Here is a 15,132-nt window from a genome sequence, read left to right as displayed (position 1 = left end):
GCTCTCGACTACAAATGGTCGATCCATAGGGTCAATGAGTAGGGTCAAACTGAAGATACGTCGGGTCTGTATGTACGTACATTATACCCATCTACTTTATAGTTCACAGTTTAGTGGGGGGGGGGGGGGGGGGGGGCGTCGAGTAAAGCGCTGCAAACTCGGAGGAGAAAATTTATCAAACCATTCGTAGCACTCGCGGCATATATCCTCTGTCAATCGGAACGTGTAGTTGAATAATCGACGAGTTTGATGAACCAAAAATGTAACTCGATTCATTCGCCGAGTATCGTATTAGTACGAGCGAACGAACGCACCCGATCTGTGCTGTTTGATGGTTGAGATTTTTCAAAGTTACCTCTCTTCTCTTCCCCTAGTGCAAATAAACCTCATATATCTCCATGCAATTTTAAAACTCCATCTTCTCACGAGTAATCCGAACGCTTTATGCATATATATAGAGATAGGTAAAGGTGTGTGTCAACCGCCAAATAATTAGCCGGAGAGAAAGGGACGGAGTTTCTAATCGTCCCGAAGCACTGCATAAATTTATATTTGGGTCAAGGGTTGGACGGTGACGTTTAATTTGTATTAATTTTTAATTTTCCAATTATTTCCCTTTCGTCCGACCTCACCCTTCTGCATATTCATAAGTGTATCCTACATCTCTACGATACACGCAGCAAGAATGTTGGGAACCAAATGGGAGAGGGGGAGAAAGTATCACGGAGAATTAAAAGCTCGATGCGGGGTGGATTCTAGGTAATAAATTGTTATTCGGAGCATGACGCGATCGAGTTACCTCCAAGGTGAGTTCGAGACGGGGTCGGGTCCGCCTCGAAAAATCGTATCCGATTCCCTGAGTGCGATAATTTTGAACGGTGACGACTATAAATACGATTTACGTACCGCGGTCCGCGGAGTTGGCTTCGCCGCTCACCGGGCGTGGCGTTTCGCCTAACAATAAGCAAAGAGTTATCTTCGGTCCAACCGAAGCGGTTTGAATTACTAGGTGAATAGCTAGGCGTAAGTAAAGTGTAATGGAATTTTTTAACGCTCAATAAACGGAAAGCTCCGCTCTCGAGCGTACGAACTTTGTCGGTAATGCCGAGACACGTATTTCAAATTCGATCGACAATTAATGGATAATCACCGCTGCGACGTTAGACGAGTTTATTTATACCACGCGCATTTATAAATCAGATAGAAAGGTGGATGGTAGATATATATCGACGTCGACTGACTGACAGTTAAACTTTCCGCTGAATGAAATCTGGGTCAAAAGGGTGAGGCATCTATTTCCGCTATAGTACTTTGAACTTTGTACCTACGTATCTGAATTACCCATACAGAAGAGCTTCCGAGTAATCGACAGCGAGATTGAATCTATAAATATAAATCAATAAAGCTTGTCGTTCGAATTATTCACAATTTTCGAAAGCAGCGCGGCGAGCTCGAAGAGATAAAAAAAAATTCCTTCGCCGGAGATAGTTACGTTTTCCCAAACTTAAAATTCAGAATTCAGAGTAGAGTCGTTTGTGGGGTGTCGGCGGTGGCGGAGGACTTAAGTTTCCGAATATTCTCGAAGAATGTGGGGTATAATTTTGGAAACTGGAAACCGCTCCGGTACCTCTGAATCACTAGGCTGTTGGGTTGTATAATCTGACTGCCGGTGTTGCAACACGTTCCGGTATCGGATTAACGCAAAGCACGGCGGACAGCTCGTGTAACACGACCAATAGAAGCGGATACGAGCAAAAGGTCGACCTTAGGGTCGCACGGGAGGCAAACAAACCTGAGGTAAAACCTTTCGCTACACGCGTGGACCCCGCGCATCCTGCTGCAGGACAACGAGTAATTAATCTAGCCCTACCAAACAACCGGATACCCCTTCACCTCCACTCTCCACCGAAGTGACAAATTGCCTTCGGGCCGCTGCATTTTACCATACGCCAAGGTTTCGGAAAATCATACACGCCTCTTCGCACGACCGATTATTGGACATTCGAAACAAAGAGGCGCGTTTGATACGAATTTTTGATATTTTCTGTTGATTGCAGAAATTTTAGTCAGAAATCAACGCTCCGTTGATGTTCTCGTGGTCGTTCAGATCGACGAATGACAAATTCAACCCAACCGTTCTCCTTTCATCCCAAAATGACAAAGTGGCGACTGATAAAGGTTATTAAAAAAAAAAACTCACCCTTCGACTGTTGCCATCCTTGGGGTTCAAATCTGACGCCACAGTTCCGAAGATCGTTGGCTGTAACAGAAAAATAGAGAACGTGAAACACGGATGTATATATGCGATGAAGTCAGGCCTGATTTTTTTTACGTCGCTTCTCTTATCAGGGATCGAACGGTCTCTCAGGGCAAAATTTCGAAAAATTGTCGTAGCTGATGAAACGGTTCCTCAGAAAATTATTGACCCTCTTCAATATGACCGATTATAAAAGTTGGTATCTCATAACGGTGTTATACCTGTTCCTATACCTAACATTCAAAGTTTGAAACCTTTCAGGAGTTCAGTTATCTATAGATACCTTATATCCCCCGCCATTATAGGCGGGAATACTTCATATAAATACATTTGCGAACAAACTTCCGAGTAAACACGGGATAGCCCCTGAACCTAAACCAACACAGGGAACTCCGTGGGTAACTGACAAGAACCGGAAGCTGCAAGTTGATAACATTATCTGACACCAGCCTGTTTATATTATACTAATAGTTGAAGTTGGATGAAAATTTTTTCCTTCTTCTTCTCTTCTCTTTAAAACGCAGCGTCGCGTTGCGCTGATGGCGTCTGGCGTGCGGCGTGAATCGAGTTTCATCAAAATCCGTCGATGGATCATCGATCGTAATTTTTCGTACTCGTGTACCTGAGCCTCATTGACTTTCGTGGAGAATCGCTGACAGGATTACAGTTGGTACACCACGAGTTGGACTGTAATGTTAGCCGATGTTGACGATCGCTTTCAAAATTATCGATCCCAGGGAGTTCGGAACTTTTCTCTCATCTCTCACCCTCTTTCGAAAGCTGGACGTTTTACAGTTTCACTTACGTTCACTCAGCAATGCTAATCGATTCTCACGATATTCGAACATCTCGAAATTACCCACGCTACTTTCCATCGCACCTCCGTCTTCTCAATCTCTGTCTCGGGTCTTTACCGTTTTCCACGATGCGAGCTATAACGTAGGTGTGCATCCCACGACTTTCCTCGCCTCGTCTGAAATTTGTACCGACAATAAGCCGCTTCGATAAGTTATACCTTTGCCATTTATATGCATCGCCTGCGCCACCGCAGTAATCCGCTTTTACGTGAACCTTCAAAGGGTTTAACTATTAGGTTGAATTCTCAGAAAATACTCGGAGAATATAGAGCTCGGTAATATGGAAATGTATTCGAATTCTGGTAAAAAAATAAATAAAATAACTTGAGTCGAAAGAATCGGGTCAAAATCAACACGTGAAAGTTTTCGAAAATAGGATGAAATTTTCAAATCGACGAATCCCACCGGGATCTGCAAATTTCTTTCCTCCAATTTCGAATTGGATTAAGATTGCGCGTTATTCGCGTCGGTTGAGCTATGAACAAGTGTTCCCTAAAAATTCGCAAATTTGCACAAAAAATTATCGACTAGCCCCGCGTTGAAAATTCGACGAAGCTTCATGCGACGCTAGTTTTCGCTATACGTAGAAGATGAACGTCGGGAATGATACCGTGCAGTAAATAGAATTTTCATTCCCATAAATAGGTCGCATGAATAATATGATAATTCAATGGAGAGTTGAATCCATCGGGAAGTATTCTTCTGCGCAAATGTCATATCAATCCTCACGTTATTCGAGCAGATGATTCGTAACGATTGTACGTAATTTCCATAGATCTCATCGTTGAGGTACTTTCATTCGATGATATCCGAGGTGAACGCGACTGGGGTTCGTAATTTAGTACCTATATGAAAAATTCTTGCATTTAGTTTATTCCTAATGTGCCGCGGTATGAAAGAATGAGATTTCCGTTTCCATTCATTACCTACTCTCAGCTGCAGTTTACCCCGACCGGACGTAAAATCTCCCGAGTTGATGAGTCAGGTGAATATACATCCCTGTGCAAACTGCACAGGTATACTTTTTTGCGGTACAGAAACTGCTGCTTTCGGAAAACCGGTGAAAGAAAGGTGAAAAATAAAAAAACGAATTCGATTAAAAAAACGAAATGAAAAAGAAAGAGAAAAAAAATTAGCTCAAAGGGAAAGGTAAACCGAGCAGCTACGCTCGTCATCAGCCACAGAGTCTCTAAGCCAATTAGGTAACGAGCTATAACGGACAACTAATAGCGCAAAAAATCACGATCTTGCTTCTTTTTCGTCAAATTTTCCCCCGACCTAATGAATTAAAAATATAAATGATTAGACGGAAATTGTTCCGAGCAACTGAGCAGAACGATTTCGAATCATTTACACGTAATTTGTTGTGTACATAAAATTCTTTTTTTTTCACCAGTTTTTTATATTCACAGTCGTTCATTGGTTCATTCGAATCTTTATCGGGAGAAAGAGCAAGAATAATTATCAAGTAATTAGTTGCGTTAACTTGTAATTGAAAACTAAATTTTGAATTAATCCCGAGGGTGGAATAATTTGATCTAATGATTTTATTTTTCGTTCCCCCCCCCCCCCCCGTTTTTTTTTCTCGGCGATTACAACCCTGTATTTTATTTTCATTCGTACCGGCAAAGTCGAGGCGGATAACAATTCGCTGAATTTGATTGCCATGCCGGGGGGCTTGAAGTCCCGGGTTTATAACCGCGGCCTATAAGGTATCTTTATACTCCCCAGCTATACATGCGATCACGTGTATATACGCTTTATTACTCAGTTGTACATCTCCGTGGCATTCGAGAAGTGGTTTTACGGTGGTTACATCTGTGTACAAGTATCACAAATACAGTTGTGTAAAATTATTCACAGACACACAGATTTCTGCGTGTCTCTTTATGGAAATCGAGATGAAAATTGTATGAAGCCAAAAAAGAAGGCAAACAAAAAATGGGAATTTCGAACTCTGGGATATGTTTCTTGAGATTATTTAATATTTTCTTTCAACCTTAAATACGAAAAAATAAGTAGACGCTACGATTTATGGGTTTTCAATTAAATCGAAAACTGCCAAACGAAAAAAACGCCGAGCTTATAGCCTCAGATTTTTCTTAGATTTTTGTTTTAGAGTCTCCCTATGGTGTTCTTGAATATTTTCATCTCAGGAATCCGGATTCAAAAACCAAGATTGATCTTCTCTGAAAATTGATCGAATTAGCGCCAATTATTCGCTCTTTGCGCGAAGCGAGTACAGTAAAATGAATAAAGGGACAATTCGAATTTTGTTTTTCTTCCAAACTCAAGATTTCCCCATTACGTGTAACTTCCTACTTTTTTGTTTTGTCTCCTATCATTTTCCTTGAGCACAACAAGGCTGGACATATACTTTTAATCCATCACCCGTCAGTTCCGATCTATATCCTCGATTATCACCCTGTGTAAAGCCAATATGGTACGCGCACAGATTGGCTTTACCGGGTTCCACGCGCTATACGGCGATATTGAGAGAAAAAAGAACGAAAGAAAAAAAAAAAAAATAGGAAAAAAGGTCCGGCAGTGATTTCTGAGAGACTACAGCTACGGTGAAGCTATACAGCTCGGAAGAAATGGAGGCCAGAGGTCATTGGACGTGCAAATATACGGTTGAAGTCGCCCGAGTGAAGCCTAACAATACGGTGTGGCTATAAAATTTTATTCCTCCATTTTGATTATTGTACCAAATTATCATCGTTATTATTATCATACTGTACATGAAAAAAAACACATCAACGAAAATAATAAAAGAATATAACAGTAGCGAGAATGAGCTGAGTTACCGGAGTATAAAATAAAACATGGGGTGGCGTTTGACAAAAAATGCTAATTTACGGATATGATTGAAGTGCAAAATCCTATTTCTTCGTCTGACGAATCGTGCAGACAAATCATCGTTGTTGAAATAACTATCGTTCAAACTGGACACAAATAAATGACGTTTAATCGGTTCGCAATCGGCCCATCGCAGATTCTGAACGTACAACGTGGGTTGAGAATTATTTACGACGCAATGGAAATACTGGCAGTAAAAACAACATGACGTAATAAACGACGATGCGATACACGATGTGTTTCACGAATTATTTGTATTATTTTTACCATCTGAACGACGGACTTGCTACTTCGAACATTATTTGATTCACCCATTATTATTTTTCCCTTCTCTTTCACATCACCTGCACGATTTCAAGCCATCGCGAAGAAAAAAAATCCAAGTTTCACCTGCACGCGACTACAACTTCTGGAAACAAATCTTCGATTCAAAGCAACCAGGAAAACCAAGAACTTCGAACAGATGAATCTGTTGATTTTAAACCAGTTATAACAGCGATTAACAAAGTTTCCGGTAATCAGGCGAACTGCTGAAGCTTATCTTTTAGTTTTGGATTCTTCATTAAAAACCTACAATTAATCAGAGTTGAACTTTTGGTAGGCCGTAGGTTCATTCAAAGAGAATATATAGTACAACAAAGAGCGAAAAAATAAAAAATCACGAGACAAAAAAGGAATTCGGAATGGAAGCTCCAGGTTCGTTTCTTTAGAATCTTTTTTTTTTCGTTTTTTCTCCTTTACTTTTTGTTTCATGAATTTAGTACCCCCGAATGTTCAGAGATTTTTGGGGGTGCTGTGGTACGTGTATATAGTGAAGACAAAAACTTTTGAGCTGGGTATTATTAATCGTTTAAATTTAAAACGTTAAATCGCCTATCTTTTCATATACATACAATCGTGTCGTACTTTTCATCCACCATGTGCACGTGTACGTGCAACGGACACACCTACGTGAATTTATTTCCTTTGGATCTCCAGAGAATCGTTGTCGATATACAGGACGCGGGTGTGAAAGTTGATTTTCCTTCTTTTTTTTTTTCAGTTTTTAAAATTGGTACGAAAAAATAAAAGATTCGGAGTGGAGGCTGACGGTGAAAACGATGTGCGGCGGTACGAGGGAAACCTTTAGCCAATGAGAAATCGAAACGGCAGAAACAAATGGAAGATATTCCTCGCAAGAAACGTGAGAAATGGAAAAAAGTATCGAGCGGGGCAAAAAAGCGAGTCATCGGTTGTCCGGGGAGAACGAACGATCTCGATAAAATACCCGAATGGTATGGAGAAGGAGAAGAATCGTAACGAAATTATGGCAAATTGGAACGATCGGTACACCGGAGATTTGTTGACGAGGGAACTCATATGGGGGTAGAAGATTTCTACTCTCTATTGAAACGCGAAATCGAGGACGGAGGAGATGAAATTAGGCTTAGAGGAACCGTTACCGAAATTTGGAATAAAAGATGAAAAAGTTTATCATAAATCCATCAGCGAAGTAAAACTGTATTACGTACGTAGGCATAATGCATGGAATTTTCGATCGAAGCGGATTAAGAGACGCCGAATTTGATTGCACGAAGTCTAAAGCTCGGGAGAAAAAAAAAAATGGGCGGCTGAATCGCCGAAATACCGTAAACGAGGTATGAAAAAAATTGAAAGAGATCACTATTGACGTGCGTCTGTGTGACGAATTTTGCATAATTCAAAACACATCCGATGTACGAATAGCACTTATATTCTGCCATCGGGAGTATCGAATTTATCGACATTGACAAAAATTTCGATGGAAAATTACGAGACATTTTTCCCCGTTTATGATACCCAGGGAATTGCAATGACGTCCAAGTTCATTGTTTTTACAAAACAAATAGACAACTCGTGTGTTATCGGGATCATCCGTAATTGATCCAACTCGATGTCAAAAATTTACCAATATAACGTTTGCACAAAGGTAAATTGATATTCTCCAATCATTTAAAGCCAACAATTCGAGGAGGTATAATTTTCTGTTTCAGAAAAAAAAAAAAAAAATATGAAATTATACCCGTATGTGACCTGTAGCAATGACCGTTTGAAAACCATCTCGTCCCGAAACTTTCGAAAAGATGGGAAAATCGGAAGGATTTAACTTCGTACGAAACTATAATACCCAACAGTCGGATTCATCGGAACTGCAAGGATGGGTTACCCTGACCGGTGGTAAATAGAAATATCGCCAAACTTTCCGGAGCGAAATAATAAAAGTTTGAATGAGTAAAATTTATAAAATCGGCGTGCCCCGCGACCGCGAATCGCGCACATTATTCCTTATCTAATACGACATTTTGGTGGTGGTCGGAGTTACACGTGCGCGACATCAAGGTGAAAGGTGATCGCGAAACGAACGGCGATTTTTTTTCACCAAACCATATGTACCTATACAGATGTACCCGCGCTCCGGACACGTCGTTGCTTCGATGCTGCAATTACCCATCCTTAAAAAAAGATAACTTGGTCGGTTAATTAACGAATACACGAAGTTCCGACGGTGTGGATGGTCAACGTTAATGACGCTGCTGCACTCGAAGGTCGTTAAGATCGCCGCGATTTTACACAGTAAATATTTGCATCGTCCACCATTTTATCGAAAAATAGATGCAGGTGAAAGGTTTTTCGTCGAATTGGTCGAAGGATCGATTCGCATCCATTGTATCGGAGAGAATGAGTTTTTCGAAAATTGCCTCTCTTCCTGATCGGAGGCTTCGTAGATCGCCCGCTCGAACAGAAAATCGGTGGAACCGAATCGTCGAAAGATCATTTTCAGACGCGAGGGAAGAGTTTACCGATAAAACGCGTGTCACGTTCCCCCTAAGAAATGACGGCTGACGAATTCCGCCGTCTTTCATTCCCTTTGCTTCTTCCAAGGGCAAGACCACAGCGTCGTTTGGTTTTATCAATATCCCAAGCTTACCAGCTGATATAAAAGTAAGCCTGGCTAGGTCGTACGTGCCGTACGGTTTATTTTACCTCTCGACGATGTAATAATAATAAAAAAAAAAAAATGTAGATAAAAAGAAAAACGCGGAGCAAAATTCAGCGATGAAGAAACATTTTCCGCAGTCCGCTCGAGTTCGGCTGTACACGACGCGTTTTGTTCAATTTTTTTTCTTCCTTCGCAGGACGAACGGAAAAACTATATTTGCGTGCGTCGAGTTTGTCGAGTGGTAAATTGAAACGGAAAGAATCAGAGGGACGTAGTTCGTAGTCGATAAATAACGAAAATATAGAGAACAGATCGGATGAGAACATCGCACGGAGTACAAGGATCGGTGGTATAAAGTAGATGGGAAACCGGAGAGTCTAGCGTAGTACAGGAAAACCGAAAAGTTTCCAACAATGAAACAAGAGCGAAGGATCAGGATCGAGAAGGAGATGATCAGAATTGAATTGCCCGACGGCAACCCACTCGGGTTATCCAACAAGACCGGGAAACTTTTACTCGCAAATAACACCGACTCCGTCAATGTCGCCGCGGGGTTTACACGCCGCGGGGAAGAGTTTGTCGGAAGCAAAGAAGAATACAAAAAACGGTGAGACCCCATACGAGATACTCAAGTAGGGTGAACGCGAAAAGAAACACGTGAAAAACGACGGGATGCGGATCGGGTCGGAGGAAAACGTCACTCGGAGCAACGAGCGATTCCGCAAGGTGAAATTTAAGATCCGTACAATCGTCAAACTTGACTGTGTATATTTTCTACACGTGTGCATTCGTCGGTTGAGATTACGTGATTTTTTATCACCCCATTTTTCGAAAGGAAATCCCGTTGAGCATCGCTCAGGAAGAGGAACGAGACGAAAATTGAATTATTCGTTTCTCTCGCAAGTATTCAAAAACGAAAACAAAACCATCGGGTTTTTTTTTTCCAAACGGTCCTGACGTCGTCAGAGCATTTTCGTTTGAGCGAAAATTTTCTCCCTCTTTTTCGGAGATTTTTTTTCTTTTTTTTTTTTTTCCAAATCGTAAGTCAGAATGGGATAAATTACAGTTCTGGATTTGCATAAATTATGGTGATTTTTCGAGAATCCAACGGGGCTTGGGGTGCATTACCTAGAGTTTGCGACGGAGAAGAAGAGGAATGGAAAAATATAGTAACGTCACTCGGTACGAGCGAGATATTTCAGTCGCTAAATAGGAGCGAGTGATCATCGATGTGCATAAAGATAGGGGCGCGATTATCGCAACTAACGTTACGTGCATAACGTTAAAATCCCTATCACAGTCTGAAAAGATCCTCATAGTCTCCCACACACACTTCCAAATGAATTTATTCAAAGTACCTATGGGACGAAATATATGATAAAACGACGAAAAGAAAAAATGAATTCGTACCAAACCCGAGAAGACGGAGTATTTTTTTCTCTTCTCTGTATTATAACATCATCGCGTGACTTTTGAAAATAATAACTTACACAAGAGGAGGTGGACTACTCAAGATGACAAAAACTCGTCTGATACATTTTCCAAAAATAATAACGTCAGCGATAGAAATTTATTGAAATATTCTACCGTTGAATAACGTAACGCTTTGTATACGTATACGCCAGGAAATATTTGGCGCATGTGCTCAACACGCGGGACGTTTATTTAGAACCCTGTACGCGTACATATCTATGCCTGTACATTCGGATGGAGTGATGGTCCTAACTAATAACTAATTAGTGATAACCGGAATTAATTACCTCCGAGATAGGATTAGGAGAAGGGGCGTCAGATGGACGCGACAGGCCCTGCAGCGGTGATCGTCGGTACGGCGAGGATTTCGACTGAATTTTTTTTCTCCACGTGGAGTAATCGTAGGGATAAGTGGGCTTGAATATGTTCCAATGTTGCCCGGCGTTCTCCGTTCGGCTCGGTTCGCCGAATAAACCGGGCAACGGATAATTACGAGTGGAAATGTAAAGCTCGTTGCAAATTCGGTTAAGCGTTAATCATCTAGCATAATTATGTTGGTCGAGCTGCCGTTAACAAGTGGGATAAACCTGAACCATTTGAGACAACTAGATGCAACCGACGAGAAACAATGGTCTGGTTCGCCTCCCTTAGCCACGAGCGTAAATATCTATGTAAATATAGTTTGCGGAGAACATCGCGAAATTCGCGTTCTTTGTCCAGTTCCGTGCAGACGAATCTGTTGCTCGAACACGATTAATCAAATTCATTTACAAGGAACACGCAATTTGACGCCATTATTACTTTTCGCTCGACAGACCGTATCGCTTCACGAGAATCAGCACGAGTGATGTCGCGGTACCTCTACGATACAAAGGTTGATGAAAATCAAATATTTATTTAATAAGTTTTCATGACATAAAACATCATCTCAATTTTCCCCATCTCGTTCTAATAAATTTATTTTTCATCTCCCTCAGCTGATTAAAACTTTGTTTACTTTACCATTTTCTTCATATTATTATCAATATTATCATTATTGTTACTATAATATCTGCGCTTTTAAGAATCGCAAGGAATAAAAAATTTATGTTCACGTCGTTTCACAATTATCGCGATACTTCAGAATTAGTCACACATTTTCAATTTTTTTCTTTCGAGTATGTCGTAAATTCGATTGAACGTTTTTTTTTTATTTTATACAGAAAACGGAACGAAAAGAGGAATTTGCCGAGCTTCATAGATCCTCAAGTAGGAGAAATTCTACACAATCGTAATTCCGAGGGTTTCGCGTCGGTTCTGGACCAACAGTTGGCCTTAGTATAACCGAAGCGGATCAATTTCAGGTAGTTTGTTACTCAGCTTGTCGTTTTCCTGGAATTGTTGATTAAAATACCGAGCGAAGCTGCCGCCGCCGCCGTTACAGGACGTACTCTCGCAAAAGGGGCGAAAGATATTTCAGGGAGAAAATGCATTAGAGAGTATTCGAAATAAGAGAATGTGAAATTCTGTGTAACGTCGAGTTGGGTGCGAAGGGAAAACGGATCCGCTAATTATGTTAATTAGACTCAAGTATTTAAACCTATAATCAAAGGGGATACACGGACGAGGATTCTCCGTTTCATTCGAAGTATGTGAAAAACAAAAGGAAAAAGCGGAGATATTTCGACATTGTAATTAACCCGAGTAGATGAGATCTGGATTCTGTATCAAAATACGAATTGTTATAATTATTAATCACAGTGGCTCACAATCAGTGTATTAAGTATACACGAGGTGTTTCGTAGTTGAATTGAAGGGAACGCGAACGAAATTCTCGAATTTAGGAATCTGAATTCCAAAGTGAAAATTTCACGGTATGAGATTAGGATGGAATTTTAAGGAATCGTTGTATATTAACAAAGCTACCGATGCCCTCGGACGCCTTAGCGAACTATCGCGAACCGAGTTCAACTTACGTTCTTCGTTATGTACCTTATCTACCTCGCTGTATACATAGGTACTCTCTGTCGCTACTGCATATTACTGTACGTACGCTGCTCTGTCTTAATGCAAAACAATCGGAAGACATTTTAATTACACCGCCCATAATTACAATGCAACGGCAGACGACTTACCCCAGAAGATCGGGGAGCGCGAACGACTACGTGACTAAAAATCTACACACGAAACACGATCGTTTACAAGCGACGGAATTCCGCGCGAACGAGCGCTTCGGTCCAAATGAACCCCGTTTGGGTAAAGTTCTTACAAAGTTCGTTCGCTTGAATTATCGATGAGACCATTCCATAGCGAGCCGGTAGCGAATGACGATAGCTTCGAGATACTTTCGTAATAAAATGAACGAGATCTTTCAAGTTTTTTCGACAAGACGAATTCACACCTCGTCCCACGTTTTGTACCGAACCTGCATCATCAGCAGCAGCGTCACAGAATGTAATGGCATACCGGGAGTGAGTGAGTCAGAGAGAGAGAGAGAGGGAGAGAGAGAGAGAGAGAGAGAGGGAGAGAGAATCTGCAGATAAAATAGACTAGCGAGAGCGTATAGGGGTTTTTGTTGGCGTAGTTATATGAAACGAAGAACGGGTTTGCTGGTGTAACGTGTACTTGACGGAAATAGATCGATTCCTATTGACCCGAATAGCCAGGATTGTTAGAGAAACGGTGTTGCTGCATTCGAGGATGCCGCGTAGATATCGCGTCGGGGCGTGTGAAAAAACGTACGAAGATGAATTTTCAGTATCTAGTGTTATACACGTGGGTGATTTATTGTCCGCTGTCGTGTGTTAGACGTAGAAAAAAGAAAAAAATAAATAAATATATATATATATATATGGAGAATAAAAAATTTGACGGGGCATCAGGGGTAATAAGAAAAGTCGAACTTACCCAGAGAACGTAGCCCACAAGCCCGGTTAAAAAGGCAATCATTAATCCGTATAAAGTTGGCAAAGTTTCAGGTTCACTTCCACTGAAATTTTCCATTTCACTTTATTTATTTCGCAGTTTCAAACGTTAACAAATCGTTGCAGTTCGATACAGCGACGAAATCTAAAATGTGTTTCATCGGTGAAGAAATTGTGTAAAACGATTTTACGACACTGCCAAATATCGGAGGTAAAAAATAATTGAAACCGAACGTATCTGTGGCCGTAAATTTTGAATATCATTAATCACGGGTGGTGCTAAAAGAAGATTTTTATCCGGAAACAGCTGAGGTGCATAAAATATTCCAAGTTTCGTCGATTATTTACACAAGATCGGCTCGTTCCTTTTTCACAGCGTCAAGTTATTCGGTAGCTGCTGCGTCGAGCAGATCGCGTCGGTGATTTTTTCCCCGTGGGAAAAATTGGAAGTGCCGTCTTAATACCTAAGCACGCAATACACGCGTTAACGTTAATCATCCGTTACGGTATTTGAGAAAGCGGAGGACCTTTGGGAATCCAGGCGGAGTTTTCTTTTCTTTTCTTTCAATTTTTTTTTTTTTTTTAAATCCTCTCAATTTATTGAACTGACGGGGTATTAATACACCTGTCCGCGACGTAATTCGCGTGCGGGGGCTCCGATCGGGCGGCTACTGACTCGTGTTTTACATCTTCGAAGACCAGTAGACGCGGAAGTGTGTATTAATAGTTCAACGTACAAGTGGCCGCGGCAACTATAACCGCATATGCAGACAGCTAGAAATCCAGACGGCCGGCCCCCTAACGCCCAATCGATTCGGGATCCGTACACGCGATACAGACGTCCGCCTCGAAATATGCATCGCGTACGCGGGACGACTCGGAAATCAAATTCCATCAATGGGAATGAGAATGGCAATGATGGACACGTCATATATCGCAGGGAAAACAAATCTCCGCGGTACGCGATGCCGACAAATAATAATCGATTCGATCGATCGCTGTACTTTGATTTTTTCTTTTTTTTTCTTTTCTTTCTTCCCACGTTTTAATTGATCGATAATACGTTCGAAGGACGTGCATTTTTTTTCACTCGTTGAACAGCCCCGGCACAGCGCATTTGAAGTGGGTGTACAAAATACACACGTGTCTATTCGATGCCTTTTTTGTCAACGCGCAATAACGGATGATTGATATTACGTCGATTTAACCACAGAGGAGAACGCTTACGCGGTAAGAGGAGCGAATAAAAAAAAAAGAAGTACAAAGAAAATTTAAATGTAAAAGGAAAAAGGAAAAATGGTGGAGAATAAAAGGAAAAGGAGAGAGAGAAAAAGTGGAATTTGGAATAGAACGCGATGCTAAGGCCAAAGAGCTGACGGCTTTCAAAGACGTGATCAGCCTACTGCCGCGAGTTATAGGATTTCTGTCACCGTTCGAAGATTGTACATTCCTTTTCACGACGGGCTGACATTCGTTACAGTTTTCTTTAAAACGTGTAACAGCCGTGAGACAAGCAAAAGAGAAAAGTGTCACTATTTCATATGTCTGATACAGGAAACGTAATTTTCCGCGATAATGATCAGGCATGCAATCGTCGTCCCCGCATGCGTTCATCTTTTTTTGGGCGTCGTACGAATTCGGGATTGTGTAAACGCGAGTAATTTTCACTAATTAAGAGTGCATCGATAGTTTCCTATGAATTCAGAAATGGAAACTCTAACTTGAGTTAGATATATCGGTGGAAATATGTATGGGCGATATGTACCTAATACGTACACGTCCGTTCGGTGGTAGGAAATGGCAATCTAAAAGCCGATCAATAAA

The 15,132-nt window shown here is 41.1% G+C and overlaps 1 protein-coding gene across 7 annotated transcripts in view; it reads right to left on the bottom strand.

The window, feature by feature from the left end:
* LOC105690431 overlaps positions 1 to 15,132 on the bottom strand; it is a 189,833-nt gene that overhangs the window by 106,016 nt on the left and 68,685 nt on the right. For all 7 annotated transcript variants that reach the window (XR_007279016.1, XR_007279017.1, XR_007279018.1 and 4 more), the window contains exon 4: positions 2,201 to 2,260. Coding sequence is in view for 2 of the 7 variants with exons in the window: in XM_048657359.1 (XP_048513316.1) it covers positions 2,201 to 2,260 (60 nt within the window). In the remaining 5 variants the exon portion in view is untranslated. The remainder of the gene's footprint in view (positions 1 to 2,200; positions 2,261 to 15,132) is intronic.

The sequence above is a fragment of the Athalia rosae genome, chromosome 6 (genome assembly GCF_917208135.1).
Source record: "Athalia rosae chromosome 6, iyAthRosa1.1, whole genome shotgun sequence".
NCBI lineage: Eukaryota > Metazoa > Arthropoda > Insecta > Hymenoptera > Athaliidae > Athalia > Athalia rosae.
Note: the sequence above shows the minus strand (reverse complement) of the source record. Positions and strands in the feature narration are given on the sequence as shown.